At 41.9% G+C, this 27,764-nt stretch overlaps 1 protein-coding gene across 1 annotated transcript; it reads left to right on the forward strand.

Moving 5' to 3' along the window:
* On the forward strand, nucleotides 1-27,365 carry LOC121888531 (5'-AMP-activated protein kinase subunit gamma-2-like). Its single transcript, XM_042400132.1, has 18 exons — nucleotides 1-63; nucleotides 1,744-1,937; nucleotides 2,108-2,225; nucleotides 8,428-8,836; nucleotides 13,487-13,683; nucleotides 17,461-17,509; nucleotides 21,430-21,539; nucleotides 22,420-22,501; nucleotides 22,669-22,727; nucleotides 23,728-23,773; nucleotides 23,864-23,918; nucleotides 24,093-24,219; nucleotides 25,308-25,473; nucleotides 25,582-25,619; nucleotides 25,710-25,856; nucleotides 26,005-26,098; nucleotides 26,223-26,411; nucleotides 27,307-27,365. The coding sequence occupies exons 1-18, from the start codon at nucleotides 10-12 to the stop codon at nucleotides 27,363-27,365; spliced, it is 2,193 nt and encodes a 730-aa protein (XP_042256066.1). The 5' UTR covers nucleotides 1-9.
* Nucleotides 27,366-27,764: the final 399 nt, after the last annotated feature.

The raw sequence follows: 27,764 nt of genomic DNA on the forward strand, positions 1-27,764 counted from the left end.
GTGTTCGTGATGCCCTTCCTGGAGGGAGATCCAGGTCGAGCAGAGAAAGACGGCAGCAGGAAGGTTTGTTTTTTAGCTCATTTGACTCATTGTTCATGTGGAGAAGTGTTGAAGTCAGCAGCAGGTGACCTGAAGCTCATAGGTGATGACGTCACTCACATTCCCCTGAGCTATTAATCAGCTGATCGCTTTGATCAGTCTGCTGCAATCAGCAGATAAAAACAAGGAGATCCACAGTCTGAAAACCTGCTGATCTGCAGTGTTTGTTACTTACTTTGATCCAGATCTTTCAGGCTGAAACACCTGTGAGCAGCTCAGTCAGCTCTCGATGAATAAAAACTTTATTTATACAGAACCTTTCATACACAAAATGCAGCTCAAAGTGTTTCACACAGAGCAGACAATTTAAACATAAGGTGTTTAAAAATAAGAACTAATACAGAATTACCTTGAGATGGAAAAGGAGAAGTGTGGATGCTAAAAGAAATGCACAATAAAATATCAGTTATACAAATCAGCTTAATGAAATTCAATGGCAGAGATTTCAATGAAGAGTTGAAGGAACATTTTGGTCAAAGTAGTATTAACAGAACTACTACACATCTGTGGTGTCCACAGCTGTCCATGTACGCGTCTGCCTGGGAGTATATTCAGGGCTTATGCGTAAACCCTTTGATGACGAAATTTACATCATGCGGACCCTAATGGACCCTTGCGTACTCGTGGACGCAGACAGTATAATATCAGCTAAAGGCTTTTGCTTAACAAAAAGAAAAGAAGTTGAACCAGACACAACTTTTGCCAAAACTCAATGCAACGTCAGGGTTCGAATTACAGGAAAGCCCACTTTGAGAAATCTAGGGTGAGCTCTAAAACATCATCCATTTTTGTGTCATAGGTTATAGATTTCTGTACATTAAGGTTCATGAAATAAATATATCAATGTTGTGTTTATTCGCTCATTATATTCCAATTTTCAAACATTTGTCTCCACTATAATAAACGTGACATCAACGCATGGCGGCGCACTTAAATCACTACGTTTACATCACCACGTTCAAGTAATGAGGAGTGATGTTGCGTCCAGGATGTTTTACTATGCAGCACACGTTTAGAGTGTGACTGTTGTCCTGCTGCTGTGGGCGTGTTCTGATGTTGTCATGTGATGTAACCTGAAACCATTGGCTGATTCACTGTGTGGACTTTTTTTTGTTGTTGCTCGAGTGACACAAAAACATCACAACGCTGAATTGTTCTTCTGTCTCCTTGCGGTACCTGCATGGCCACGTTTTCTCTGTATGAAGTATTTACTGTATCTAGAATGTTTTTCACAGTAACCCTGCAATTGACCGTGCACGTCTATGTATGCACGTGCATGTGACATGTTTAGTAGAGCATCGGAAAATAGGCCTCCCCTGTAGGCCACCGTGTAATCTGAACATCACGCTGCTTTTTAAATCCTGATGAAAGATAAAATAGTTGCTGCTGTGAAAACTTTCCACAGCTGTAAAATCCTGTCTGTGAGTTTTACAAACCACTGTGAGGCGTTTTTCATCCTGAGAAGTTCTTGAATGCATTAATCTGTAACTCCAGCTTGACTTCCTGGATCTTATTGTATTGTCTCACCGGTACCTCAAACACCATCGTAGCCCCCACTATCGTAGTGCCAGATTGCCGGATTTGGTGTGAATGCAGCCTAATGTGGGGCAGTGATGTAATGTGATGAGTCCTCCCGCCCTGCAGGGGGAGGCTGTGTGCCACTCCGCCAGCCCCACCAGGGGCTTCTTCCATCGGGCTCCGTTCAGCCGGCCCTCCAGCCCCCGCTCCGCTCCAGCCAGGACCTCCAGCTCCAAGATGAGTCCCAGCTCCCCCAAAACCATCTTCCCCTACCAGACTGCAGCCCCACAACAGGATTCACCACCCAAATCTCAACGCAGGTACACACACCTGATACACACCTGATACACAGGGGGGAGATAAGCATTAGAAACACTGTAAAGCCCTTTGGATAAAATGATCAAGCATCCCTGTAACATGATTGTGACTCTGTGTGTGTGTGTGTGTGTGTGTGTGTGTGTGTGTGTGTGTGTGTGTGTGTGTGTGTCAGGCTGAGCTTCAGTGGGATCTTCAGGTCGGCCTCCAGAGAATCGAACCAGCAACCCTCATCATCGCCCGTCAGCATCAAACTGTTCACCCGCAACAGGAGAGACAAGGCCCGAGGTACAGTGTGTGTGTGTGTGTGTGTGTGTGTGTGTGTGTGTGTGTGTGTGTGTGTGTGTGTGTGTGTGTGTGTGTGTGTGTGTGACAACACTGCCACCTACTGGTCATCTTGTAGAAAACACTCTGCACTTTAATGTTTTTATCTTCTTTATCATTATTTTTTGCTATTTTATTTGCTATTTTTCCTCAATTTAACATGAAAACACGAAACAGAAACTAAAGTCAGCACACAAGAGGAGAAAAGACATTTTACTGTAACAATATGCAGGTTTTGTAGTTCTGTTCATATGGCAGTAACTGATGAATCATCACTCTTTCTCCAATATTCTTCTTCTTGTCAATAAATCTGATGATGGAACATGTTGTGGACTCACTGACGTGTTTTAATAGTTTTTAACAACAACGGAGGAATAAGATATATCAGGCTTTGATACACACACAATACTTGTTAACCTGTTAAACGACACTGTCCCACCTGTTGGACACTTAAGCCTCTGTAACTTTGATTCAGGATCACTTATATTCAGAGGTTAATATATCAGTTTGTTGACAATAAGAAAAATATAAAAAGTCGCCAGCCTTATGCTTGACAAAGTGTTTAATGTGTGGAATATCAGATCAGATGTTGCTGTTGAATTTCTTCGTGTCACATTCAGTTTAATTCTGAGATGAAGACATGACTCGAAAAACTTGAAGGATTAAAGTTGAATTGTACAAAACTTTGCAAAAATGAGGCGTTCTCCTCAACCTGCCAGGCTCAGCTCAGGGCTAACAGCACACACACACACACACACACACACACACACACACACACACACACACACACACAGAGTCTCTGGGCAGCTAATGCTCTCTAATGGCTGCACTTTATTCGCTGTTTCAGAGATGTTTAACGTTTTATCCGTAATAATGAATCACCATTAAAATAATAAAACGTGAACTTTTCACCCTTTTAGCTTCATTTCATTTTTTAAAACTCGATCATTTCATAACAGCTCATGTAAAATTTAAAAAGTGAACCCTGAAGACACTTCTGTTAGTCACATGGTCTTTGGATTATAATCAGCTGGCAGAGTTGAGAGCAACAAGCATCTCAATTTATTTACACTGAATGACGTTTATTATCCGTTTACCTGTTAATCACATGATGCTGCAGCTCTGCTTCTGATTGGCCCAGAAAAACCTGCTGAAAGTTTACAGTTTGTCTTACAGTTTATTTAAAAAAAAAAAAGTCAAAAGTAAGATTTCTGCTCTTCTGATTGGCCGACAGACATCAGTGAGGTGTTGCCTGACAGGTGAGACTTCTAACTGTGAGGTTTGTTTTATTCCAAGATTATTGAATTAAAAATCAATTCAGAGTCTATTAGAGGAAATAAATCAGCTTAGCTGGCACTTTTATTAAAGCACACACACACTCGGCTCCTCGCTGCCCCTCCCAGAGAAATTTCCGGAAGCTGAACTTGGCATCTCTTCAGTTAGAAATTTTTGGCAGCTTGTTCACACACACACTGAAGCTCAGCCTGACACACACACACACACACACACACACACACACACACATTCCAACACGTGTACTGTGCAGTGAAGCAGCTCCGTGAGAAATAAAAGCAACTGAGTCCATCCAGTCGATGATTCTGCTCTGTGACATCACGGGCGTCACACCTCTGACGTCATGCCTCTGTGACATCACACATTTGTGACATCACACCTCTGTGATATCACACGTGGCACAGATCAGTGATGAGTGCAGCAGTTTACCTGGCAGTCTGCAGGGTCATGTGACTGACGTGTCTCCTGCCTCGTCACTATCTGACAACCATCTAAATTCACGACGTTTCTGTTCTGTCGTCTTGCTTGTGTGACGTCATTTGGAGTCTGTGCAGTGGAGTCGGGCGGCGGGATGACGGCCCTCCGCCTGACGGCAGTTTGAGAGCGTCTGGCGTCTGTCACAGCTGTTAATCATGACGTCACACTCTCTTTTTATATCGTCAAATAACTAATTAAAAACAAACTTATCAGAAAAATGAGCACTTGGTCAAACATCAGCGTGATAAGAACGATCTAAAATGACAGAAACCATCTCTGTGTACTTTGATTATTTAGTTTGGCTCATGTCCCATCCGCTAACATGGAGGGGGGGCGGGGCTTATGACCTATACTGCAGCAGCCACCAGGGGGCAATCCAGATGTTTTGGCTTCACTTTTGGGATGTCGTCCACTTTATATACTGTATACTGTAGACTGTAATATTCTCTCCTCTAATATCTCTGTGACTGTCACATGACTCACATCATGGAGCTCTTTGCTTTAGAAAGATGTTTTTTAGCATCTAACAAAGCGTTCTGCTCTGATGGATTCATACTGTCGGTAGTTTTAGGTCTCCTACCACTAACACTCAGAAATTAGTTCTGTGTTTGTCTGATTTCTGACAGCAGGACTTGCAGCTGCTCTGTGTTTTTACTCTTTGGGAACATTTGAATGAAACTCGCCCACAAACAGAACAGAACATGAAGCCTTATATGGACATTTTAGGTGATGATAAAATCTCAGGAACGTTCAGCTGCTCATGAACAGGAGACTTTCATCAGGCTGAAACCTGATTTAAGACAAGTTTTGGGCAGTTAAGAGAGTTTTAGGAGAAAAATACAAAGATGTTCTTCCAAAAGGGCCAAAAATTCAATTCGATGTTCCTCGAAACCAAAACCTGTTTTTTGTCTAAAATCTTTGTTTGAACTGTGACTCCATCTCGATCATGGTTTGTGTTTTTACTTTTCTTCAGCAACTCGTAAGATGAATATTCTGTATATGATAATTCTGTGTAAAAATAACATTTAATTGCCTATTTATATATCAATAAAGACAGAAAAAAGTAAACTACAGTAATGGTCAGAAGTCTGGACACACCTTCCCATTCACTTGAATGAGTAAGTGAGACCAAACTTGGCCGCTACTGTATGTTGACGTTTACCTGACAGTGACCTCTAGTGGCTGTCGCAAGTATGTCTGAGTCCGAGTAAAGCTGCAATGCTATTGGCTGTTAATCCAGGGATCAACACTTGTTAGCATGTGGTCCTACCTACGGTCACATGCTGGCAGCGTTTCCATGGTTACGTGGAGGCACATATCAAATGGCTTTATACACAATGTGGAGTTTAACAGCCAATAAAACTCGAATTTCTGTTGCTGTTTCAACAGAAAAACTCACAAAATCTTTTTAAATCGTCCAATTTTTGTTTTTCAGTGACGTCCAACAGAATGAATTATTCTGAACACAAGTTAAATTTCAGTTTTAGACATTAGTCCGACTCTTCTTCATACTGGCAGCTGCACCAACTAGGAGCAGCTAGTTCACATTGTCATTTGTGCTATTATTTGTATAATTACTAATAATTACCTAAAGAAAAGTTAAGAAGACATAGCTAGCCTCTATCATTAGCTTCTATCAGGTAGTTGAGAGAGAAATAGAGAGGGGGGGGGTCATTTTAGTTCACTTTTAGTTACTTTCTGAGAGTAAATGGCCGACGGGGACGCAGCGCTTTGTGTGAAACCCCGATCAGAGACAGAAAAGTGGAGAATATTGTAGGTACAGTCCATAAGTTTTGTTTGATTCTTGGGAGATTTTGTTCAGTTTTTATGAAACAAATCTAATCCCATAGCTTTGTCTTTATCAGCTTTTCTGAAAACCTGTGATCCAGTTTGTGGTTTAGTCTGAGTCAGTCCAGCAGTTTGATCTTACAGGCTGTCAGATGTGGTACCTGTAGCTGAATCTAAAACTTCAGTTTAAGTTAAGCAGAAGTCGACACTGACTCTTTGTGATTCAGAGTAATGGAGTTACACTCGGAGTGCTGAACAGTTGATATGGACTGTTTGTTTTGTGCCGGAGCCCTGCTGATGATTCCTGCTGCTGTGTAAGTAAACAGTGACCTGATATTAGAGGCTGCTGCTTTATTATCTGCTCATAATCCCTGTAACTGTGATCCTTTAATAAAGCAACCGAAGCACATCAGGCCCAGATGGAGCAGAGTGCTTTTGTTTCTGTTATCATCAGAGAGAAGAAGAGACGTACGCTGCAAAAAATATCAGAATGTCAGAACAAGTCTGTTTGTAAGGTTTGGTGATCTGTGGATGAATCAGCTCCAGACTGAACTAAACAAACTCACATGTTACTCTGACTCCTTCACTCTGATATCAACACAAACTGTTCTTAGATCTGATTGGACGAAGCTTGTCTTTACCACTGATTTTGATTTAATTTCCAATTTTGTCTTTGAATTTGTCTTACTAATTGTAATTAGGTTAGTAATGTCACCATATTATCATTGTAAAAATAGGATACTATCTTATTATTAATAGCAGGTTGCTGTATTACTATTTACTTCTGCCTCATTGTTTTATTTTACAGGTTGCTTAATTTTATACTTATTTCCCTAAAATTTTCTGGGTAATTCGCAGGTATTTAATGGTTAATTTTTAGGACATTTGACAGAGAGGGTTGTGCGATTTGGTAGAAAAAAAAGAAGAAAAAATGATAAAGTGTTTAGCTGGTAGGTGTCTGCTCATTATATTTGGGTTTGTTGTTGCAAACATTCTTTCTAAACGATTCTTTAACCTAAAGAAGTTTTGTGTGACAGACGATATATTAATAGAATAATACGAGCTGCTTGATAAAACACAACTTTATAACAAATGAGTCAATAGAAACTAAAACTCATAAAATCTTCAAACAGAGTCCTTCTTCCAGACCAGAACCACAAGAAGGAAGATGGAGGACCTGTTCAGACTGGACTTCACACGACTCATTAGTGGTTCATTAGGTTAATGTGGAGTAAACCGTTTGTTAATCCAGACTTGTTAACGGGAACGAGCCGACATGAGTCTTTTCTTTTTGCAGTGTAGACAGACAGCTGAGGGAGGTGTGGCTATAACACACACACACACACACACACACACACACACACACACACACACACACACACACACACACACACACACACACACTGAGCAGTGATACTCTGCAGAGCTGAAACTCAGACGACTCTGCTGCTGGACAAACACTTTCACTGACTTTTTACTGTCTGTCTGCTCTGCAGAGGAAACTGGATGTACGACAGGACGGACTCTCCTCGAGGATTTTAGCTTTTTGTCCAATGAAGCAGTTTGAGAACTTTTCTCTACAGATTTTAATTTGCTTCAGTTCAGTTTTTATTTTCCTGGCAGGCGGATGTTTGACCGTTAGATTCAAAGTTCAGGGTCGGAGGTTCTTTGGTTTGGTCGAGAGATTTACTGTCTCTAACAAAGTCAAAACAACTCGGTTATTAAAGATTCTGCAGCAGATGAGAGGATACGAGCAGCGGATTTACAACAAGGAAAACAAAGAAGCAACAGCCAATTAGAAGAGGTTTTCTGTCTGTGGAGCCTTGTGATTGGCTCACTGCTGATGAAGCTTGTCAATTGTTTTTTTAATTAGTTTAATTGGATTCTTCACAGCTGGGAACCAGGACACATTTACATTTACACCACATACTTTAGTTTACTTTGGCTCGAACATTTTTATTTGTTTTTCTTGGTTTAGTTTTAAAGTGTAAAGCTGTAAGTATGTTGTTTAGTTTAATTTATAGTTTATTTGATTGATTTCTGTTGCTGATACTTTGATTTATTAGTCAGATTTTGTCAATAAGTTTACGCCTATTAATGATATTCTGTGTATTTTAATTGTCCCACATTAGTTTAAGTGATTAATCTTTTTAATCTTTTGATGAATTTATTGATTAATCTTTGTTTTAGCTTAATTACTTTAGTTTAATCTTAATTGTTTCATCCCAGAGGCTTATTCATTGGGTTTAGTTCAGTTAATTTGCTAGAAGTAATTGATAATTTAATTTATTGATCACATAGCTTTATTATATATACTTTAAAGTAGTTTAGTTAATTGAGTTTAGTCCATAAATGTAGTAGAGTTGATCACATGTAGATTCGTCTTTGGTTTCATTTAGTTTTGAATAAACTGATTTCATGGCGATGAAGCGTCTGAGCAGCCTGATGCTGAAAAAGTGGAAGGCGAAGGAGAGATGGACGGGGAGGAGGAGGAGTGAACCTTATGGAGGAGAAGATGAGGAGGAGGAGGAAGAAGAGGAGGAGGAGAGGCAGACAGACAGGAGAGACAGACGGATGCTGAGGAGAAAGTCTGAACCCTGTGGACCGATGGAGGGAGACGTAAAGATGGAGGAGAAGAAGAGCGAGCGCGGCAGGAAGAAAGAGCGGCGGAAGTCTGAACCCAACATGGAGGAAGAGGACAGGAAAGACAGGGGGAGGACAGACACAGGCAGAGGGAAAGAAAGGAGGAAGTCTGCATCGTGGATGATGGCGGAGGACAGAGCAGGAGGACAGACGGACAGGAGGCAGCGAGAGGCGGACAGACGGACGTCACGGCGGCGGTCGGAGCCTTGCGGGATTCTGTATGTCCAGCTGCTTCCTCTGTCCAACAGGAAGAGGCGGGAGCTGCTGCAGAGACGGACAGGACGCAGGATGTCCTGCAGCGAGGACGCGGACGGACCAACGGACGAATTTGGACAGATGACCAGGGGGAGATCTGAACCCATTGGCCCTCTGGGAAATAGTAAGCAAAAGAGAACATAGTTGTAGTGTTTTACAGGACATACATTTATAATCAGGCAGTCTGGTTGCTGTGAGAGAAGAATTGATCTTCTCTTGACTAATATAAACACACTGTATACCTTGTAGTTATGCAGAATCACCATAGCAACTGCCTCACATACAGCACCAACAACTTTACAACACGGCTACCTAAACAAACATAGTAGCCACTTACTAATGTCCTTATTACTGCCTGAGAACACCCTAGAAACCCGCCTAGTGTTTCCATAACAACTACCTAGAACACCTTGGAAACTACCTAGAAACCCCAATGAATACCATAGCAACCACCTAGCAACACATTGCCAATCATCCAGGATCACTACAAACCACCACAAATACCTTAATAACCACCTAGCAACACCATAGCACTGAGGGAAGTCATTGCTACTGCCTGAAAACACCCTATAAACTGTCTGGTTACTACCCACTATTTCCATTACAACCACCTAGAACACCTTAGAAACCACATAGAAACCACTAAAAAACACCATAGCAACCATTCGGGAAAACAGCTGCTTAGCAAAACCATTAGGGCTGCAACTAATGATTACTTTCATTAGGGACTGATCTGTCAATCATTTTCTCATTTTATCGATTAGGTGTACAATCTATGAAATGTCGGAAAGTAGTGAAAAACGTTGATTTGTTTGTTCAATGTTTCCTAAAGCCCAAGATGACGTCCTCAAATGTCTTGTTTTGTCCACAACTCAAAGATATTCAGTTTACTAGAGACTAAAGACACCAGAAAATATTCACATTTAGAAAGCTGTAATCCAAGAGTTGTTACATAATTTCTTACAAAATTACTCAAAACAATTAATCAATTATCAAATAATTGATGATTAATGTTCTAAAATGCTCTAAAAACCATAGTACTTAGTTGAGTCCTTGGTACTGCCTGAAACACTCCAGAAACTAGTTACTCCCCACTATTTCCATAGCAACCACCTAAAAAATCACCTTGAAACTAGTCAAAATACACTAGCAACCACCTTGCAACACACAACCAACCATCCAGGATCATCTCCTCAAACCATCACAAAAATCCTAGCAACCACCTGGCAACACTGTAGCACTTAATAATAGTTATATCCTTGCTACTGCCTTAAAACATGTATAAACTATCTAGTTTCTACCTACTATTTCCATAGCAACCACCTGGAACACCGTAGGAGCCACCCAGAAACTACTCAAATTACCATAGCAACACTCTGATCACCACCCACATCACTGTAGCTACCACTTATGTATCACACATGCATGTATCTCACAACACCCAAGAATCCACAATCACTATAAAATCCATCTGGTAGGAGCTTTCAGTCCTGCCACATGATCTTCATCAACAGATGAAGTTTGTCAGTTTTCATGGACTTGAAGATGTTCAAATTCATTATTCTGAGTATTTCTGGTCCACGTTGGCTTCAAAGCTGAGGTTAAAAGTTTATTGAACTTGGAGACAACAGCTGAGTAAAAGGTCCATTTAGTAGCAGCTCTGGAGCTTTCAATCATATTACAGGTTTTAGCTCTTGAGTCAACATAAAGTCCATAAATCCAGTCCAATGACAACTGGGCAAACTCCATCTGCTGATGAAGACCATGTGATATGATCAAAAGGCCTGTTTTCAGTTCTCGTCACAGAATCTTTGTGAGTTCAGGAACTCAGAGAAAAGTATAACAAATCTAATCCTGTTATCGCTGCACAGGTTGACCCATGCAGTAAGACTCAGTGTCAGCGTGCGTCATTCCACCACAGCAGACACGTTCCTCCCAGCAAAACTAAACCTGTAATCACTGTTTGTGTCTGTGGCTGTGTGATTATTATTACTCTGTATCATTTCACTGAGCGCAGTTCAGACTGAAAACACTCAGAGGAGTTTTTAGTTGTAGGAACAGTTATGTTACAGATGTTATGTTTAGTGACATCACAGCTCCTGTGAAGGAGAGAACTTTTTCCTCCCTGTCTTTATGATGCTATGAAGGTCAAAGTGTATGCTGTGAAAAACAGCTATCTCCTAAACGTCAGTCTGTTGTGAGTGAAGAAAAACTGCTTTGTTTTAACCTTGGTGGTAGATTTGCATTTTTTTTTAGATAATCCTCTTGGTGTTTCAAACATTCTGTGATTTTTTGAATTGTCTCAGTCTACAAAACTATTATTAAACTACATAACTATTATCTAAAATCTAAAAGCATAAGTTTAATTTTATTCTGTTTTTCTTAATGTGAACAAATCTTGCAGCTTGCAAGCAGGTTTACTGAAGTCCAAACACCGAACACTGTTCTGTATCTTTGGTTGTTTCTAAAGTTGTTGCTGAGGTTTTTCCAGATCTGATTCAGCTCCAACATGTACGGATGGATTTGAGAGGTTGACATTTGGAGTAGAGAAGGAGAAAAAGAAGTGAAATCCTGCTACTATAGTTTGTTTACGTAGCCTCCGGAGCCGGAGGAAGCTTCCTGAAACTGACCAATCAGAACAGAGTGGGCTCATCAGGAGGCGGGCCTTAAAGAGACAGGAGCTAAAACGGCCTGTTTCAGACAGAGGCTGAACTGAGGGGCTGCATAAAGGACCAGTAGAAGATAAATAAGGAGTTTTTAACTGGAAATCATGTAAAGATATTCCAGTAGAGCCCCAGAATATAAATATAGAGGCTGGAAATGTGCAGAATATGAGTCCTTTAAGGATTTTTAGTTTTGTCGTCAGTTTAAAAATGTTCAGACTGTTGAGAGTTAAGTCTGAGAAAGAAGGTCCTCATAGAGTATTAATTCTACTGTGTGTGTGTGTGTGTGTGTGTGTGTGTGTGTGTGTGTGTGTGTGTGTGTGTGTGTGTGTGTGTGACTCTAGCTAAGTGTGTGTGTATTAGACAGAGGTACAAGGTAACCTACATTATTTAACACACACACACACACACATAGTCTGTACTCACTGTTCTCTGTTGTTGTGTCTGAGGTTGTGTTGACGACATTATTCACATATTTCAAACGTTGTCCACAAACATGAGATGATCTGGCAACAGAGAGAGAGGTTTGGGTTTGTAAAGCTGGTCAGTTTGTTCTGAATCAGCTCGAAATGAAACTTAAAGCTGCACTGATTAATATCTTTACATTAACAATTGACTTGAAGGGAAACACTAAGATCTATGAGTTTGCTGGTACACTTCACAGGAGAGTCCAGGATTTCAGGTTTTTTCTGATTCTTGCTGCCAAAAATGTTTGATTTTGCAGCAGCTTTTCTCAAAAATTGAGATACAGTTTGTGATGTTTTATGTCTCTATTTGTGGTAAAATTGCGGGAGCTGGTAAAAAACTGAAAGCGAAGGAAAATAATGTGATTTTTTAAAAAACTGCTACCAATGAAGAGTCATATGTAATGACGTCCTTGGATGAAAAGCATCCTGCAGATCACAGAAACATCTATATTTCAGCTCTAATGTTTCATGTATTTTATGAACATGAGAACCATGTGGACTCATAGTTCTATAAAACAGAAAATACTGTACTTGAGTTCCATTTATAACCTTTATTAAATAAACTTTCAGCTCAACATCAGCAGCAAATAAAATCATCAATAATGCCATTAAAATAAATCCATTAATATAAAAATCTAGTTTGATGTTTATGTTTGAGGCAGATTATGTCTGAACAACATCAGCTTGTCTTCTTCTGACTCACGGAATCAAACCTGATTTGGGAACATTTGGGAACATTTGGGAATTGTGTTGCTCGTCTATGGCATCATGTTTGTTGGCAGGTGAGATTTGTCCGTCTTCCACCTGAATGATGTCAGTTACCGCCACACCAAACGCCACGATTGGTCCGAATCACAAGCAGCTGTTGATTTGAACATTTCATGCAGAAAAGTTGCTGTAATTTAGTAAAACTGCAGCTCTCACAATCTCTCAGTTCCCTGGAGGAACTTGAGAGTGACTGCCTCAATATTATTCCTAAATGAGACCCATGTGTTTGTGTGTCTCTGTTTGTATTTATTATTAGTCTTTATAATATCACCTATCAGCTGTCACAGAGGACCGCCGTCCACCATCGCTGCTAAATATAGACGGTTATCATGGTGTGTGTGTGCGTATTTGTGTGTTTGTGTGTGTGCGTGTTTGTGTGTTTGTGTGTGTGTGTGCGTATTTGTGTGCGTATTTGTGTGTGTGTGTGTGTGTGTGCGTTTTTGTGTGTGTGTGTGTGTGCGTGTTTGCGTGTTTGTGTGTGTGTGTGTGTGCGTATTTGTGTGTGTCTGTGTGTGCGTGTTTGTGTGTTTGTGTGTGTGTGTGTGTGTGTGTGTGTGTGTGTGTGTGTGTGTGTGTGTGTGTGTGTGTGTGTGTGTGTGTCAGTGCAGTGACTCAGTGTTTCCTCCAGAGGGCAACGTCTCCTCAAAGACTCATTATGTGAATCTTTACCTTTACTGAAGTGGATCAATAAAGGTCCATTAAAAACTCTTCTTCTTTTCTGTCTCTATTTCTGTCCTTCATCACTTCTTTCTGTCCCATCCTTTTTCTTCTTTATCCCTTTTTTCTCTCCTCCTCTTCCTCCCTCTCTCACTCCAGCCTACAGCCTCTCCTCCCCTCCTCCTCCTCCTCCTCCTCCTCCTCCTCCTCACCCTCCTCATCCTCCTCATCCTCCTCCTCGTCAGGAGGAGGTGAGTGTTTTCCGTCTGGAGACATACCTGACGGAGCCGAAGCGTCCGGAGACCAGGAGGCTGCGCTCCTTCTCTTCACCCCCTGACACCGGACAACGCTCCTCTTCCTCCTGCTGCCAGCCGCCTCTTCCTCTTCTGGCTCCGCCTCTTCCTGTCAGGAGGCTGGTGAGTGAGGAGCGTCTAATGATCCTCCATGTTTGTTGGCAGCTTGTTGTCTGTTCTGTGTTTGTGAGCAGCTGAGGTCCTGATGCCTCTCACGTATCGGCGTTACAGTCGAGTCACAGATCAAAGCGTCCGTTTATTCTCAAAGATGAATAAATACGTGGAACACAGTTCCTGCTGTCCTGAAGGAATTTCCAGAAAATATTCTCTCTGCTGCAACGTAAAAAAGATTTTATCTAAACCAAAGATGTTCACTGACACGTCTTTAACCTCGCCGCTGGTCGTCCCTCTCTCTCTCTTTCTTGCAGTTTCACTGTAATCAGGATGTGTTAACAAAAACATGGAGCCTACAAACGTCCTTTTTTTGGAAATCCGTCTGAAGCTTTTCATGACAATAACTGTAGAAGTGTCACATTTAAACAGCTCTGAATGAGAAAAACCCTTGAATGAGCAGGTGTGAGTCTGTAAAAGCAAAATTCAATCATATGATTCAGTAAAGCCTGAATCACATAAACCATCAAAGAAGAAATAATTATGACAAATACATAAAACAAGTAGAATAATAGAGGGTAATAAGCTACTTGACCAAAACGGTTGAAATGACAAAGCAAGTGCAAACTAGCAAAAACAAAATTTGCATTAATACGAGGAAATGCTGTCAGTCCTTTAATTATTGATGCATTAACATGTCGACTCAGCAGTAATTTAATGTTCCAGTCGGCAGGATACACACACACACACACACACACACACACACACACACACACACACACACACCTCGGCTGCGTTCGGCTGTTTCCGGTCGGGCTCGGCACCGTGATGCTGACAGAGTGCGTGAAAGTCACAAGAATGTTACCGGAAGCGATGCTTCCAAAATAAGAAACTAGATCACGAAAATGCAGAACACGCATTAAAAAATAATATTAAAGCAGGAAGCAGTTTGAATGTTATTCATAAAAACAATTTAGTCTAAAGATGGTTGCTAAGGAGAATGGAGTTCTGAAAAGGCAAAGTTTGCATTCAACATGTGGAATTCTGGTGGAAAAGATGAAGTTTTTTACGAGTGTGTTTTTGAAACTGCCTTTTTTGCAAGTTTCAAGCAAAGGACCAAATTCTTAAGCAAACTTTTTTTCTAATACATGTATGCATACACGCATGCAGCACGGTTGCTCAGCGGTTAGCACTGCTGCCTCAGAGCAACCCAGCCGTGGGTTTCCACTGGAAGCTCTGGTTTCCTCCCACCATCAAAGACATGTATGTCAGGGTTCATACTCTTTTACTCTCTACAGAACTGGAGATGGTCTTCGTACGCTGCACTGCGGCTGCTCACCGGACAAATTTCATGTCAATGTATGTGAGTGCTGAGAAATGACAATAAAGAAATCTTAATCTAATATATCGTTACTAACTGCATTATGAACAACAACGCCAACAATAAACCAGTGAAGACTGAACAATAACATTATAACAGACAGATCTGTGAGCAGAAGAAAAGATTCATGTCAACAGACAAAACAGAAGATGTAAATAATTTTTTGAGTAAAAGTCAAAGACTCAGTGAAAGTAGGAATATTGTTGTCAAAAAATACTCCATGACAAGCAAAAGTCCATTAGTACTTGAGTAAATGTACGCAGGTCTTCCCGCGACTGCACAGACTCCAGAGAGCTCCTATCTTCACTTTTTATCACATTTTGGTGAAACTTTATCCTCGCGACAGGTGTGCTTTTGTTGTGAAATCCTGTACCGGAAGTTTGGTGTGTTAGCTCTGCCAGCTTGTTAGCTGGCAGAGTGGTGGTCCATATTTTTTTCCTAGGATGGCGAAGTTATAACCCGCCCTACTCTGCCTCTGATTGGCTGACCCTGACATTCTTACCTTAACCCTAACCAATCCTACTCCTCATGCCTGAACCTAACAAACGAAGGCAGCGAGTGCTAGCCAATCAGAGGTAGAGGAGGGCGGGTCATGACTTCCCCTTCCTAGGAAAACAAATTTGGCCTCCGACGGTCGCATCTGCTGTTTTTTTAACCTGGCGGACAGCGGCGATCTTTACCGACAGGAGACGACCGTTCACCGGCAGACAGCAGGTCCCTTCAGCCGCACAGAGACACAAGATGGAGCCGTGAGGAGTTTATCATCACCGGTTAGAGCTTCCAGCGGAGAGAAACGGAGAGAAACGGAAGGAAAGGAGAGAAACGGAGAGAAACGGAGCGCTTAATGAACGGCGACTGTCGAGTAGGTGCCAGCTGACGTCACACACGGACAAATAAGCTTAAAAAATCTGCGTGTTTCTCACTAAAACCGCTCTCACTTCACGGTAACACCGTTCAGGACGCGGTCACTCCATCTCGTTAATGATAACATGTCAACCTCATCATCGGCTGCTGTCTCCATCACCGTTAATGAATCACATGATTACCTGATTACCAGACGATCCGTAACACCGCGCTCCTAAAAACGCCTCAAAATGACTCCAGACCGGTTAACGTGTGTCCACACCCCCGTTAACATCCAGCCAGGCCGCTTTACATCCGTTAAAAACATGTCTTCAATTATCCATATGTGCTGTTATCAGAGGTGGAAGAAGTACTGAGATCCTTTACTGTAGTAAAAATACCAATACAGCCACGTACAAATACTCCAGTACAAGTAAAAGTCCTGCATGAAAAACTACTACAGTAAAAGTACATAAGTATTATGAGCTTGATGTAGTTAAAGTATTGCAGTAAAAGTACATAAGTATTATTAGCTTGATGTAGTTAAAGTATTGCAGTAAAAGTAGTGGTTTGGTCCCTCTGATATATTATTATATATGACATCATTAGATTATTAATAGTGAAGCATCAGTGTTAGAGCAGCATGTTACTGTTGTAGCTGCTGGAGGTGGAGCTAGTTTACACTACTTTATATACAGTTAGCTAGTTTAGTCCAGTGGTTCCCAACCTAGGGGTCGGGGCCCCTCCAAAGGGTCAGCAGATAAATCTGAGGGGTGGTGAGATGATTAATGGGAGAGGAAAGAAGAAAAAACAAAGTTCTGATACACAAATCTGTTTTCAGTTTTTGGACTTTTTCTCTAATCTTTGATTTTTGCTGAAATATTGGATCATTTGAACATTTATTTAAATGAAAGCATGTGAGAAGTTTAGAGGGAAAAATCACTATTTGGTGGAGCTGTTAACAACTCATAGACATGTGAAATGTGACCCCGACTACACACTGCTTTTTGTAAGACGTCAAAAGCCAAAAAGGTTGGAAACCACTGGTTTCATCTTTAACAATGTGTTGTATTTTAAAAGCTTGTTATATTATCCATTGTGTCAAATCTTCATCTGAAAAGTAACTAAAGCTGTCAAATAAATGTAGTGGAGTAGAAAGTACAATATTTCCCTCTGAAATGTAGAAAGTAGCATCACATGGAAACACTCAAGTAAAGTACAAGTACTTCAAAATTGTACTGAGGTACAGTATTTGAGTAAATGTACATTTCTCTCTGTCCTCATTACAAAGTGTGTGTTGGAGAGAAAACACCTCCTGTGGATTAACGTCCTGTTTCCTGACACACAGACTCAATGTTCAGCTCAGAAAATGGTGAAACATGTTGATCACTGTTTCCTAAAGGTAATATATGTAGGAAAATGTTTGAAGGAGACATTTGTCGATTGTTACAGGCTGAAACTTTGAGTCACTCTTTAAGGTCTAAAGATAACATACAGCAGTTTTGATGAGAATGAAAGACTCATGAAGGTCCTGACTGACAGTGTTGGTGCTCTGTTGTCGGCAGGTGGAGGTTGCTGACGGCATGTCGGAGCAGCCGGATCCTGATGATGCCGGTAAGACTCTGAACTGTTGAGGGGAAGAGTGACCAGATTTTATGTCTGTCATGATGCCTCCAGAAGAAGAAACATTTCTGCTATCTAATATTATTGAAGTAATGTTGAAACACTCACATGGATTAATGTTTGGAAGAAATGAAATCTCATTTTTTCAACAATTAACAAATAAAAATAGTATTAATTTAATTAGGTAAAGAGTAACTGAACACTAAGATAAGTTTTTATTGATCCCAGATGGGAAATTCATATGTTACAGCAATGCAGGAGACAAGTAAACAGATACTACTACTTTTATGTTCATCTGGAGTAATTCCAGCCTGACCAGTTCAAGGTCCTGACTGGATGCTTTTTGCTGTTTTCAGTTTCATTAAATGGGATTCAGACAATCTCACACAGACTGTGAAACAGAAGCTGTCAGTCAGTGAAACGTTTCTAAACGTTTAAACCTGAAGATGTGAGTTTTGTTAAAGAGCCGAGGCTAAAAACAGTCTTCAAAACAATCACAAGAAGCTTTTCTGTTGAAAAAAGCTGCAGCCGGAGTTCAGTTTGGTCGACTGTGTTAATTATTACTTTATAAAGAAAGTTGATTCCGGCAACCGGCCATCAGCTGTTCTGTTGTCATGGCAACAAACAGCTTAGAGACAAGCTCAGCTGATCACCGTGGCAACCAGCCTGCAGAGATTAGTTGCTGACCAACACACACACATTCTTGTTAATACTGTTATGATAATCTGAAGGGTGAGCCGTGATTCAGCAGATTTTGGGTCTGTGATGTCACTCTGTGTCATGATTAGAGATCATTTAACACTTTTTTTTCCAACATCTTTGTTGACATTAAAGGTCACATATTTGACATTGTGGGTGTGTGTGATGTGCTGTTGTGTGTAGCTTTGTATTTTGTATTTTGTATTGTGTGTTCTGTGTTTTTTGCTTTGTACCGTTTGTTGTTTTATTTTTTTTTTGTTTTATTTGTCTCCCTCTTTTTTTTTGCTGATCCTAAAAATGATCCGATCCGTGACATACGATCTGAACCGTGAGTTTTGCACCCCTAGTGTTAACATGTCAGCTTTGTAGACTATATTTTGTATGTGGTTCATATAGATCAGAGTGTGTAAGTCATGTATTTGATACATGCATTAATACTTTCTGATGTGAACCTACACTTTTAGATCTGTGAATCTTTTAGTGTTCATATTTCTGTATACTAAGAAAATACACAGGAAACATGTGTAAATCATGTGATATCTTGTCTGTTTTTGATTGATTGTTGTCACAATAGAACAATACTATAAATTTGAATTTCACTTTGTTGGTAAAATCACACATCTGAACCAGTCCACGGCTAAAATGAGCTCTTCTTTGTTCAGAAACAGTATGTATATGCTAAATGTCTGTAAAGAAGCAGCCTTTACACCACTCAGGTTTTTGTTTTTAAAAGCAAATTGTTTTATTGGTATATAAAATTGCCCCCCCACCCCTCTGATTTCATCAGATGGGGACAATGATATAGTTTGATGCAGTATGTTGGTTTTCCTCCTGCCCTCCCCAATTATTTGAGTCACCAGCTGCCACTGGTGTGGGGGTTGAATGCAACTCATTTTTGTAGGATACAGCAGAAAGGCCTATATACATACAGTACATTATATACAAACTTTGTATGAAGTTTGGTGTTATTATCATTTATTTTACAATAATTATAGGTCTTATATGTATAATTCAGTAGTGGGGATGACCTATGAGGGGAAGGGAAAAAATGGAGTGAGAGTGACAGTTTAGTGATAAAGTGCTGCAGAAAAATACCATCAATACTAAATTTGTAGCTCTGTACTGCAGTTTTTCCTTTATTAGGGCCCGAGCACCTAGCGGTTCACTCACACTCTCCATTCAAATATATGAGTATGTTTCTGTGTCCAGCTGCAGTTACTTGTTGTCTCTACACACCTGACAGTACACATGTCAATCAAACTTTGACCAGGTCATGTGGGTCAAAAGTCTTTACTTTTCTAAAAATAGACTTGATGAAAATTAGGAAAATAATTTGTTTTACACACAAACTCATCAAGAATTTTCAATTTACTAATTGAAATGCAAGTGAATGGGCCCAGAACTTGCATGATTTTGATGCCACAGGTGTGAGCGAGACAGACATGTCTCACACTGCAGAAAACTCTCATCCTCACACCGTTGAGATTTGATGTTTCGCCATGACAGAGGAAGTTGCTATAACTTTATTGTAAATGCTCCAGTCTGCACCAAACTTCTCCCGGCCTGAAGACGTCTACATGACAATATTCCATCAGTGATGCAAACTGGCTGAATAGCGCCCCCTACGAAATTTCAGTGAAGCAGCCCCAGCAGCAGGCAAAATAGTGGACAAAGGAAGTGATGTTTGTCTCCTTCTTGCACTGTCTGAAAACAGCCGGGTCTGAAGACATCTACATGCCCGTGACAGAAGACCTTCGCCTGCACCGCAGCCCGACGTGTGCGGAGGCGCGAGGGCCCGATCAACGCTGCTCGCAGCTTCAGTTTATCAGTTGTGTTACAGATCTTCTTATTGACAAACAGAGATTAATGCATATAGAAACCTTCAGCTTTCATCAGTAACACTCGCCCTTCTAAGGATAAGTGTCTTTGTAACCATTGGTTTAGCCTTTTCTTCATTTTATTAATAATTACGTCTCAGTACATCTTTTTTCCTAATTTTTCATGATGGTAATCCCCAAATAAGTAACCTTTTCTTTACAGTATACTTTACAGATGAGTTATAGTCTTCAAGAGAGAGAGGCTCACATTTCTTCAAGTTTAAACAAAGTCCAGATGCTGCAGAGAAAGATTCTATTAATTTGATAGCACTGGGTACTAGAATTTTTTAGAAATAAGGTCTTCAGTAAGTCGACTGATTATACTTTCTCTGTCTGCATGGAAATTCCTCTTAAAATGTTGTAGTCACTATTCAATAAAGAAATAGGCCGACTATATTTTTCTTCTTGTCAACAAATCTCATGTTTGGATCCAAACCAACAGTGAACTGATCTAGTAACAAGTACTGCGTGTGTGTCAAAGCCTGATATATCTTATTCCACCGTTGTTGTCCAGAAACTCTTAAAAACACATCAGTGAGTCACACCGCTGCACTGGGTGACATGTTCCTTCATCATGAAGAGTTTGGTCACGTTAGAAACGGATCATATTTTCAGTCTCTGGAGGTCAGACATGCTTGTTGGACGGTGAAAATACCCCTCAAACCTCCTCCCCCTGCACCTATCTGATGGTGGATAAGGGGGGGGCTGTTTCATTCATGACACAACTATTTCTGTCACTTTTCATATGAACAGCTGAGTACAACACTAGGACCGTCTTCATAGCGTCAAGCCTGGATTCTGGACTGTTGTGCTCACAAGAGACAAACTTCTTTTCCCCGCTCATGATGAAGTGTGAGAGGAACAGAAGTGACTCTACAGCTGACGCATCCCTCTGGATTCCACCATATTTCTCTTTTGGGCGTTGCCATGGCAATGTGCGTCCATGAATTTGGGGGGCAGAGCTTCTGAAGGAGCACAAAGGGAGGGGTGTATTTGTTTGAGTGTTTAGTTCAAATACCAAAAGTTGACTCTGGCTCAACTTTCCAGCTGCAGTCCAGCGGGGTGCCGCTGCAGTCGAAACGCACCACCTCCATTCAAATGAACCGCACCTCACCGCACCGCCTGAATTATTCTGAATATCCACTAAGAACTGTGATCCTCTGACTTCTCATCTACGACTAGTTACTGCTAAGAGAGCAAATAAGTATAGATATTGATAAGCAGTACAGGTATCCATAGTCATGATATCAGTGAACAGATCAGGATGATGATGATGATGATGATGATGATGATGATGATGATGATGATGACGACAGGTTTTCTGTGTGTTTGCAGCCTCAGAGGAGTCGGAGAGAGACATCTACATGCGCTTCATGAAGTGTCACAAGTGTTACGACATCATCCCAACCAGCTCCAAACTGGTGGTGTTTGATACCACACTGCAGGTGAGACAGACAGACAGACAGACAGACAGACAGACAGCTGACAGACAGACAGACAGACAGCTGACAGACAGACAGACAGACAGACAGACAGACAGACAGACAGCTGACAGACAGACAGACAGACAGACAGACAGCTGACAGACAGACAGACAGACAGACAGACAGACAGACAGACAGACAGACAGCTGACAGACAGACAGACAGACAGACAGACAGACAGACAGACAGACAGACAGACAGACAGCTGACAGACAGACAGACAGCTGACAGACAGACAGACAGACTGACAGACAGACAGACAGACAGAGAGACAGACAGCTGACAGACAGACAGACAGACAGACAGACAGAGAGACAGTTCTACAGTTTGAAGGCTCCTATCAAGACACACTCAGTTATCCATATTTAATGATGTCCAGGTTAGTTTTTGCTCACAAAAGGTTTTAATGCAGTTCATGAATCATTCAGTGTGTTTGGAGAGACACAGTACAGACAGACCAACCTACAGGTCCTGTAAGTTCAAAGAACTTTGATGCTTTTAAAGGAAAAATACAAACAGTACATGACGTAAGTTTTAACTCTTTAATTTAAAAGAAACATTAAACTATTAGTAAGAGTTTAGTTCAGTATTTTAATGAATAGAAACCTGATTTAAACCAGAGTGAATACTGATTCATTATAGGAAACTTTATTGTCTATATTTGCTGAATTGTAGTGCATTCACTAAAATTAATGAACTATAAAGTAAAGTGTTCATTTCCTCTGTTGTTAGTACAGGAACCTGGTTATGAATTAACATATATGTACATGTCAGATGTCAGCATTATTATTATTATTTTTTTAATTTATTCTTTTTTTATGAATGTTTTGTTGTGTTTCAGGTAAAGAAAGCGTTCTTTGCTCTGGTGGCAAACGGAGTGAGAGCTGCTCCACTGTGGGAGAGCAAGAAACAGAGCTTTGTAGGTAAGACTGATCTTCTCAGGCTGTTATAATATTCACAAAGACCTTGAGAGCACATCTATATTTAGCAGTAACACACAAACACACAAACACACACACACACACTTCATCCTCACTCTGTATTTCAGCCTTCGTTTGTTGTGGAGGTCATGAATCTCTCTCTGTTTCAGGAATGTTGACCATCACAGACTTCATCAACATCCTGACCAGATACTATAAATCACCCATGGTAACACACTCACACACACACACATGTCTGCACTGCATTGCCTCATAATAATAATAATAATAATAATGATTTATGGTCGCCCCCCTCTGATTGGCTGGATTAAGCCATAAAATTCCAGTGACACCTGGTGGTTTGTGGAACTTGTAGCAGCTCTTTGAGACTGGAGCTGAAGAGCTACAACACTCTCACCAGTATTGATTTTATAATACTGTTGTTCAGAAGTGCCGCAGTAGATGCACATATATATGTAAACAGAAGCGCATTCCTGCACATGCTCAGTAGTGTCTGCCATACACAGAACTACTCTCCAGAGACTGAAAACATCATCACTGTTTATCATCTCCACCAGTGAGGCGCATATTAACTAGTTCACAGCTTCACACTGTCTGAACACAGAGGCAGTCACTTACGCTGAAGACACTTTTTTATTTTTCAGTTTTTAAGGACTTCACAACCCTAACCCTGCTGCTGTGTTTCTGACACTTCCACAAGAAACTTTCCTTTTACGGCCGAGAACTTATTCAAGCAGATAGAGAGGAGCTACAGACATTTTAATTTTTCATGTTAGTTTTTGCTCCAAAAATAAGGCTGGGAGTGGAAGAGGTAAAAATACTATTATTATTACTTTATTACTTGGTGTCAGGTGGAAATGTTCCCCACGTTTCTGACTATATCTTTACAATGTACATCGACATATTTCTCAACTATTCTCCTCTCTTCTGATCCAACTAAAGTGCGTCTACTAAGTGTTATTTATCTTTAAAAGTTTCAACACTGTCAAACTGACTGAAGCTCTTTCCACACGTCATCAGTCATCAGACACAAGCGCCGACTTAACTCGAGTGAAAAACGCCTCGGTATCGTCCGCGCGTCACTACCGTGATATACATTCCCCTAGTAACGGGCTACAACATGACAAACCTCTGACATGGAGCTGCTGTTCATCAGGCTGGTAGTTCAGTTCAGTGTCATGTAGCCTGACAAGCGTCTCTGTCTTCAGGTTCAGATCTACGAGCTGGAGGAACATAAGATCGAGACGTGGAGAGGTTTGATTTCTCTTTGTTTGTTGATGTGTATCAAGTTGTAAGTGTTGTGGTTTCATACATTAATAATGATTGATGTGTCCATGTTGACAGAGCTTTACCTTCAGGAGACCTTCAAACCTCTGGTCCACATCTCACCTGATGCCAGGTACGTGTGTGTTGGTATTTTTATACAGAGTTGCATTCAGGCTCTATAGTTAGAACTACTGAATAATTTATTGTCTGCTGGAAATAAACTGAGGAGGAGACGAGGAGAAAAGAAGTATTGAACAAATATTCCTGTAACTCAAAAGTGATGAACCTTTCTTTCTGTCTCTCTCAGTATATTTGAAGCTGTGTACTCGCTGATAAAGAATAAGATCCATCGTCTTCCTGTCATCGATCCGGTCAGTGGCAACGCTCTCTACATCCTGACACACAAGAGGATCCTCAAGTTCCTGCAGCTGTTTGTGAGTCTTCAGCCGGTTTACATGTGACACAGCGGGGTGGGGGACAGCGGGGGGGGGCATCTGGGTTTAACACCAGTGAGCAGGCTGGTGAACTCATGTCCAGTGACAGCAGAGATGTTTGTATTGACCACAGATGAAGAATGTCTGTTCTTCAGTCTTAAAACGTAGCTTCTGTGCGACCTCCACAGTCTGGATGTGAACCTGCTGTTAAACCAGTCAGCTGTTTCAATCATCAAACTCCTGATTTCTGTCACTGTAACTTAAAGAAATGCATCATTTAATACAAACACATGATGCTGTATCGGATGGAGGAATGTGACTCCAGTTCCGTCTTCAGCGCCGTTCCTGTCGGCACACCGCTCAGAATGAAACACAAAGATTTAATGGAGATCTAAAAGTTAAGTTAAGTGCTACAACTAATGATTATTTCACCATCAATTAGGTCTTATAAAAAACACCCATCAGTTTGCTTCAAGGTGACGCCAACGACTTATTTGTTCTCCTGAACAACACCTGAAAGATTAAAAATAGAAAAATAGCAATTTTATGAAATTGAGAAGCTGGAACAAGAAAATGCTTTGGCATTTTTTGCTATTAACAATTAATCAGTTATTAAAATAGTTGCTGATTATATTTTCTGTCGATCAATTAATCTACTAAATGTTTCAGCTCTGTATGATTCTGTAAAAGAAACATAACACGAGCGCCAGGCTGACAAAGCTCCGTCCGATGTAGACACCTCATATCTAGCAGCTCCTGGTCGGTCCGCTGTCAGCACGCCGCTCACAATGAAACATGACGATTTAATGCAGATTTCTGAAAGTCAGATGGATTTGATGGAGCAGCTGATAAAAAGTTCAAACTGAAACATTTAGTTTGTGATATGTTCAACACAGAAGTGCTGCTACAGGATGGAAATGCTTTATAAATATCACAGTAATACGCCTCCACAGCAGTAAGAGAGATTTATTTACTTCCACCTACAAATCCACATTCGTTTATAGTGAACTGGTTACGAGCCAGTTCAGGTTTAGTGTCTCTGTTTAATGTCAAGTCACTAAATAAAGTCATAAATCTGTGTGTGTCAGGTGTGTGAGATGCCCATGCCAGCCTTCATGAAGCAGACTCTGGAGGAGCTGTGTGTGGGGACGTACACCAACATCGCCTACATCCACCCCGACACGCCGCTCATCACCGCGCTGTCCGTCTTCACACACCGCCGCGTCTCCGCCCTGCCCGTCGTCGACCACAACGGTAACTGTTAACACAAATATCAGAGTGACTGACTGAGTGCACAGAGAGGCCGGTGAAGGCTGGAGGATGGAGGGATGATGGTAGTTAAGAGGATGTTTCTGTTTGCAGGTAGAGTGGTGGATATCTACTCCAAGTTTGACGTCATTGTGAGTAAATCTTCTTCATGATCAGAGGTGTTTGTACTGTATGAGGAAACACCTATTTGAGCACCTGTGTGTGTGTGTGTGTGTGTGCAGAACCTGGCGGCAGAGAAGACATACAACAACCTGGATGTGACGGTCACTCAGGCTCTCAGACACAGATCGCAGTACTTCGAGGGAGTCATGAAGTGCAACAAACTGGAGACACTGGAAACCATCGTGGACCGCATTGTGAAGGCTGAGGTAACACACACACACACAAACACACACACACACACACACACACACACACACACACACACAACATACACAAATAAATGATTTTTAGGTATTTGTTCCTTCTGCTGCTGAGAACTGAGGTGTGTGTGTGTGTGTGTGTGTGTGTGTGCAGGTTCACAGGTTGGTTGTTGTAGATGAGGAATCTCGCATTGTTGGCATCGTCTCTCTGTCTGACATCCTGCAGGCGCTGGTCCTCACCCCCGCAGGTACACACACACGCACACACACACACACACACACACACACACACACACACACACACACACACACACACACACACACACAGGTCTCTTATTATAGTTGTGATGACACTCATCTGTCTCTCTGCAGGTCTGGGTAGGAAGGAGTCTCTCCCCTCTCAGCCAACAGCCTTGGAGCCTGGTAGAGAGACAGGCTGCGGGGACACTGATACTGCAGAGACCAGCCAGCAGGGGGAGACAGAGAGGCTGATGGAGGGGGAGACAGGTGAAGGAGAGCGGGAGGAGGAGGAGGCAGAGAGGCTGATGGAGGGGGAGACAGGTGAAGGAGAGAGGGAGGAGGAGGGGGAGATAGGTGAAGGAGAGAGGGAGGAGGGGGAGACAGAGAGACAGGAGGAGGGGGACACAGGTGAAGGAGAGAGGGAGGAGGGGGAGACAGGTGAAGGAGAGAGGGAGGAGGAGGAGGCGGAGAGACAGGAGGAGGAAACAGGTGAAGGAGAGAGGGAGGAGGGGGAGACAGGTGAAGGAGAGAGGGAGGAGGAGGAGGCGGAGAGACAGGAGGGGGAGACAGGTGAAGGAGAGAGGGAGGAGGAGGAGACAGAGAGACAGGAGGATGGGGAGACAGGTGATGGAGAGAGGGAGGAGGGGGAGACAGGTGAAGGAGAGAGGGAGGAGGAGGGGGAGACAGGTGAAGGAGAGAGGGAGGAGGAGGAGGAAACAGGTGAAGGAGAGAGGGAGGAGGGGGAGACAGAGAGACAGGAGGAAGGGGAGACAGGTGAAGGAGAGAGGGAGGAGGAGGAGACAGAGAGACAGGAGGAAGGGGAGACAGGTGAAGGAGAGAGGGAGGAGGAGGAGACAGAGAGACAGGAGGAAGGGGAGACAGGTGAAGAAGAGAGGGAGGAGGAGGAGGAGACAGAGAGACAGGCAGAGGGGGAGACAGGTGAAGGAGAGAGGGAGGACGGGGAGACAGAGAGACAGGAGGAAGGGGAGACAGGTGAAGGAGAGAGGGAGGAGGAGGAGACAGAGAGACAGGTGGAGGGGGAGACAGGTGAAGGAGAGAGGGAGGAGGAGGAGGAGGCAGCGTGACATCACCATCAGCTGTTTCTCTGGACTTTGTTGCGACTCGCTGCACTCGAGTCGAGCTGCTCACCACAGAAGAAGAAGAAGAAGGGACGGGAACAGGAGTACTAACGGCAGGCTGATGTGTGATTGGCCAGAGTCCCTGCAGGGCTATGATTGGACAGCTTCTCTGGAGGTGGGAGGGGCAAACAGGTGACTGACATGTGCTTTGAGCCATGTCTCTCTGAGGATCATTTATTGTTGATCACCGTTCAAACTTTTGTTTCAAGCTTCTGAAGGAGTTTCATGTCTCTAAAATCACCATAGCAACATAAATCTAAATTACGCCAATACTGCAGAAGTGTTGAGGTAAACTTAAAAGCAGCAATGTGGCACCAATCCTGAGTATGAATTTGTTCCTATAAAAATAAACATGAAAGCAGCTATAATCAATATCTTTATAACTCCACAGCCTGATCTGTCAGTGTGCAATGTGTTAGTGATGAACCTACAGAGAATTATCAGTGACTCTGCAGCTCTTCTCGGCTTTACGGAGCTTTGTGGTGAGTTTCAGCTCATTGTTCACTCTCAGCGCTCTCATAGCATCGTTTTAGGC

Source organism: Thunnus maccoyii, chromosome 21 (genome assembly GCF_910596095.1).
Source record: "Thunnus maccoyii chromosome 21, fThuMac1.1, whole genome shotgun sequence".
NCBI lineage: Eukaryota > Metazoa > Chordata > Actinopteri > Scombriformes > Scombridae > Thunnus > Thunnus maccoyii.